Source organism: Limulus polyphemus, unplaced genomic scaffold (assembly GCF_000517525.1).
Source record: "Limulus polyphemus unplaced genomic scaffold, Limulus_polyphemus-2.1.2 Scaffold1199, whole genome shotgun sequence".
Lineage (NCBI taxonomy): Eukaryota > Metazoa > Arthropoda > Merostomata > Xiphosura > Limulidae > Limulus > Limulus polyphemus.
Window position 1 is genome coordinate 170,754 of NW_013666809.1, and position 5,732 is coordinate 176,485.

General features: G+C 33.1%; 1 protein-coding gene across 2 annotated transcripts in view; it reads left to right on the forward strand.

The window, feature by feature from the left end:
- The window catches only part of LOC106462572 (chordin-like), a 146,537-nt gene extending 141,292 nt beyond the window's left edge, over positions 1–5,245 (forward strand). Inside the window, exons 21-23 of one of the 2 annotated variants that reach the window (XM_013922507.2) lie at positions 128–225; positions 2,030–2,129; positions 2,713–5,245. In XM_013922507.2, the coding sequence (XP_013777961.1) occupies positions 128–225; positions 2,030–2,129; positions 2,713–2,780 (266 nt within the window). In that variant the 3' untranslated portion in view covers positions 2,781–5,245. Of the gene's footprint in view, positions 1–127; positions 226–2,029; positions 2,130–2,712 lie in introns of those variants that run through there. The other variant, XM_022389867.1, reaches the window with a different exon arrangement.
- Positions 5,246–5,732: the final 487 nt, after the last annotated feature.

Genomic DNA, 5,732 nt, shown 5'->3' on the forward strand with positions numbered 1-5,732 from the left:
ACACACACACACACACACACACACACACACACACACACACACACACACATATATATATATATATGTCTTAAATCTGTATTAGTAGCCGTTGTTTATAATTACATTAATCAAATTTTCTCCCGGCTAGGATGTCGATTTCGGGGTGAGATTCGAGCAAACGGATCTGAGTGGCACCCCACAGTGCAGCCGTGGGGTGAAATCACGTGTATTAACTGTAATTGCAAGGTAAGGTGTCAAAAATGTCAAGTAAAATATGATTTTTATAAGGTGGATTAACATGCATTAATGAACACCTTAAAGTAGCTTATCATGTATTGATTAACAGTGTAGGGTATGCCATTATGTCGTAACTCCTTGTAAGGTAGGTTAACATACATATTAGCTAATACTATAAGGTCGGTAGGCTGACATCTTTCAAATGTCATTCTTAAGTACGTTAGTTTGCCCTGTCTTTGTAAGGTGTATTATCTTGACTAAATATCAATGTTAGGTTGGTTAACGTACGTACACATCAGGTATCAGTTAAAGGTAATGTTTAACTTGAATAAATGTCTTGTGAGCTATGTCTTATGTTTTTGCTATAGCCTGGTGATGTATGTTAACTGTCGTTATGACTTTATTGTGAGGTAGTTTGTTGACTTTATTGTTCCAGTAAGAGGATGAAACGTTTTATGTCATCTATATGTCTGACGATGTCTCTCTTGCTGTATTATATCCTCATCTTGTTTGTATAGAAAACTTCTTCAAAAACTATATCACAACAACTACTGTAAACTGAGTGAGCTTGGTCCACCGATACGTGCGTTAGTTTTTCAAAGTTATTTTAAATCACCAACATTTGTTAAACTTCAGACAATTGCAGTAAATTTCCAACATCATCCAAGCATTTTGCCGCTTACCAAGTTCAACGTGACGAAACTAGAAAGCTTATAATTAAGCTGTGAAAAGAAAGCAAATTTTATCATTTTACACAATTACAAGAAATCTGAAAGGGAAATGTTTTGCTTAAAAACATAATTTCCGAAGGTGTGTTTCAAATAGCATTAGATCTTTTTGCTGTAACTAAAACTAATGTTTAAAAAGAAGAAACGCCCAAGAAAAACAAAAACATCTGTGTGAATAGTGTCATATAAAGAATTTCAATGTCAGATTAATTCAGAACATCTCCAGAAATAGATACAAGATGGCCACGTAATTAAACTCAAGAAGAGAACTGCTGGAAATATTGCAGCAAAATATTTATAATATTTCCTGTTTGAACACACTGTTTCGCGCTGTACTGATGTAGGGATGCAGGAGACTGATGGTGTTCTGAAGAAGTAGCAGTATCGTTACAACTAGTGCACACATACTGCCAAGTGGGTGAAGTTTAATCAGGTGTGGCTGTGATAATTATCCAAAAGAAACTGACTTGCTGAATAAAAGATATATGGAGGAAATTGGAGATAGGAAAGTTATGAAATGGCTTGTCTTTAACCTGATGACAATCCACTCGAAAATCTATGGAACCAGATTAAAAGTAATGTTTCGAAAGAGAAGGTAACTAATGTAGAAAAACCATCGGATGTTGTTTAGCAAAAATAAGACATGCCAGTTGATAGTCTCAAAAAACAAAAATTGATAATATCAGGCCTGATCGATAACGTCTCGCAGCTAAGGCTAGAGGAGGACCCACAAATATTTTTGTTTCATTTTGTTGTGCTACAAACTGAATTTATTGTGCCTAATCTTGTAATATCACATGCAAACAGTTTTATTTTGATTATATATTGAGAATGAAAAATAAAATACCAACCTATTGTAATAATTTTTCAGGAAAGCCAATCTTGACTGGAATGTTGAAAAATGTTTTAGCCCCCCTCCCCAAATACTAATCTTACTTTTTTGATTTTATACTGAGAATGATAAATAAAGTACCAACCTATCGTATTAGTTTTTAAAAAAGCCAATGTTGACTGGAATGTTGAAAAATGTTTTTAGTCTCCCCCTCAAAAAAAATCTAATCTTACTTGTTTCTCCGATTACGCAGGAGGGTAGAGCAAGATGCAGGCGAAAGAAATGTCCTAAATTAACATGTGCAGTGAAAGTGCACCTCGAGAACGAATGCTGTTCCCGCTGTCTGAATCCTAGTAAGTTCATTTAGTTAATTATGTTTTGTCAACCAGTTCACAGAAATAATCGAAAAAACAATCTTCCAGTACGTGATATACCAATTAAACTATCTTCCAATACGTGATATACCGATTAAACTATCTTCCAATACGTGATATACCGATTAAACTATCTTCCAATACGTGATATACCGATTAAACTATCTTACAATACTTGATATACCGATTAAACTATCTTACAATACGTGATATACCGATTAAACCATCTTACAATACGTGATATACCAATTATAGCTTTTAAATTAACAAGACTTGATTTATTTTGGAGTTTTTGTTTTTCGTATTTTTTGTTCCTTTTTGCTGTAGTATTGACAAAATAGAGGAGTTAAATCTTGAAGTGAATATGGCGTTACATTTGAAGTCAGTTTGAAAAGTTAACTAACTTGTATTTCAAAACTTCAAGGACACATCACGCGAAATTCAAGGTTTGATCAGTGTGTTAAAATAAGAGTCACTTACTGTCAACAAATGTTATGGGCAATTGAAACATTACTATTTTCTTGTACGAGTTGGACAATAACATTTTTATGTCTGTCACTAGGTGAGATAAGAGTGAAAGGCAACCTGCATCACCAAAGCTGGCGACGAAGACGAAGACGTGACCAGTAACTTGAGAGAGAGGTAAACAACTGTGTGCTCTGCTGCTCAAGAAAAGCACTTCCTTCAAGACCACTGTACATTTTGTTTGTAAATATTGCGTTTGCGTAACAGTGCCACAATCAAGGTATTTATAGAGCGCTATGAAAGGTCATCTTTATGGACAGATTGCCTGTTTCCATAGAAACATAAACTTTTGTCAATTTTATCCATGGTACCGATGTAAATGAAGTTTAGTCAAGTGATTACACGCTATATGACCACGAAAAGCTACACTTGCGTGTGGTTATTGCATCTGAAGTTCTTCAGTTAAGTGCCAAAGTCTGGACCACGTGAAAGGACGAAGTTTTGTGAAGAGGATAAGTTACTGTTAATGATTAGCCCATGGTGAGGCATTTTACACACAAGATTAGGGGCTACTTTGAGAGAAATGTCTGGAGTGAATCAAAACCACCGTGTTTTTATTTGTTATCTAATTCTACTTTATATCATATTGTTTGAATATTTTCACATGCTGTGGCCAGTTTTATTTTCTCAATAGAAAATTTAGCAGTTATTACTTTTGAAGTTGTTATTTTGTCAATGTGAAAGCTAATGAATAATCAAAATAGTCTCCTACGCGTAATTTTTACGAAAACGAAAAAAAAACAACTGTCAATTAAGTTTTTTCAATGTCAAATTATGGTTCAACATATAACTCGAAACCCAATCAAATACATGGCGAGTTCTCTAAACATCTTTTGTAACATATACATATATATAACGGCCAAAATTAAAATTTCATTACAAATAGAATCCTGGATACAATTTTACATTAAGAAACGAAAATACATCCTGACCAAAACACAATTACAACTTGCGAAGACAATTTGGGATCAAACTTGTATTTTAAATTACACATCATGATCAATAAAATATAGAAACCTAATGTTTAAACCTAGTACTGGTGTTGCATTGCAAACTTTCTCAAATTCAAAATAACCTAATTTTTTAACCTGCACATATTCTTAACACAAGTTCAAGACATCGGAGTTGCTCATTTTAATCCAATGTTTAAATTATTGGGTTACCGAACTTCGAATAAACTAGAAATAGTAACGAAGCAAATATTTTCAATTTCATTTAGATATAAACTAATGTAGTCACACAGCAGGAGTTAAACCGGTCAGATAAAAACTACAATTGCTTGTAAAAAATTTATCCTTCTCGCTTAAACTTTTTTTTTGTTAGATCGTTGAAACACCAAGTTATGCTCCTGTATTTAAGTTACTTATAAATCTAGACTCAACTACCAATTTATTTCCCTTTCTAAATATAATCCAACTAAAAGATCGTGCCATAAATTTTGAATCTTCTGACTTTAAGTATTTGAAAATTGAAAAAAAAGACATAATTGCTACTATCAGCGCAACTTCCGATTTCGTTTCCGTATTATTTATAGGTTAATCTTCTAACTTCCGTTCCGTGTTATTTGTAGGTGAACCTCAGCAGACGTTTAGTTGAATTGTTATAAAATCTAGTATTATTCCAGTATACAAAGTGTAAACTTGAATAAAACTGCAAACACAGCATGTGAAAGTTTATACTTTTGTTGCTTTGACGTCATTATTTACTTATGTTTTTGTTGGTGTGAAGGTAGTTCTTGACAATTAGAGCATTTTTTATTTATTACTTACGTATAACCTGACTGGTCATGTATTGATGGATGTCGTTTCTGTGCCAAACTGTTACAGAAATCTTTGTGAAAACTATTAAAAGCTATTAATTTAAGTCTTGCATAATAACGTGAGGTTAACATCTGTTGCCCAACTGTTTGCATGTTTGAATAAATTCACAACACTGACCTCATTCATTCATTGCTAATGAAGAAAATTACAAATTCACCGAGCTCAAGCCAGAGTAAATGAAAATACATTTTAAACGCAAAAACAAACGATCATTATCATATTTTTAAAGCTGTCCTGTTGTTTTTTGCTAAAATAAACCTAAATTAGGGTATTAAATGACTTGATATAGCAAACTTCCACCCTTTTTTTTGGTTCAGAGTTGTTGAACAAGATGGATTAAAACGACCTGCTATCTGTTTTAAGAACGGAAACGAAATGTTGTTTTAGAATAAATTATTACTGGGAAAATTATTTGGTGATCATTATTTATATATATTTCTTCTACAAACCGTGTTTCATCAGTACAGCTCCAAAAGATTTAAAAACAGTAGTAGAAACAGTTGGTCATTGAGGGTAGATATAGTAGTAGAGACAAGCAACGTGACAGCGTGTACACAGTTGGGCAACTACTAAATTCAAGTAGTGAAGCAAAATTAGCCAGTTCAGTACGTAGTCTACATAGTACAGCTGTGTCTGTTTGTCTGTCTCTATGTTAATGCTATAAATTCGGACAGTCCAACTAACCCTAGGATTACCTCCGGGTATTATCTACCGTGTAAACATGGTTGCTATTAAATTATTGAGTCTTTTTTTTTTCTCTGTGTGTTTTATTCTTTAATGAAATATTTTTACAATGCAATCAAATACTTGGCAATTAATACAAGATGAAATAGTACTTTCTATAGATATTATTCAATCAGTAATGTAAAGAAAAGTACTTGAGTAACTTACTTCGCATTTTCTTTTTTCTAAACGTCGAATGTTTTTAGGACCAAAAGAGGCGTATGCAGTAACCTCATTGTAAAAAGATGTAATCGAAGAATCTCTATTTTGTAATCTTCAAAAGCCTCATACTGAATCGTTTTGGATAATAACATAAAAGAACGATTCGTCCCGTAACCTTAGAGTTTTGGAAAATCATAACTTTCATAGCACTCTCACTTTAAGTTTCGAATTACACAGCTTTATGCTTGTTTGTTAATTCCCGGAAGAAATTCTTTCCGAAGAACTTCAGCGATACAAGTCCTTTCTTGGTTAAACCATTTTATTCTTCCTACGATACAAACTTTTAGTACAC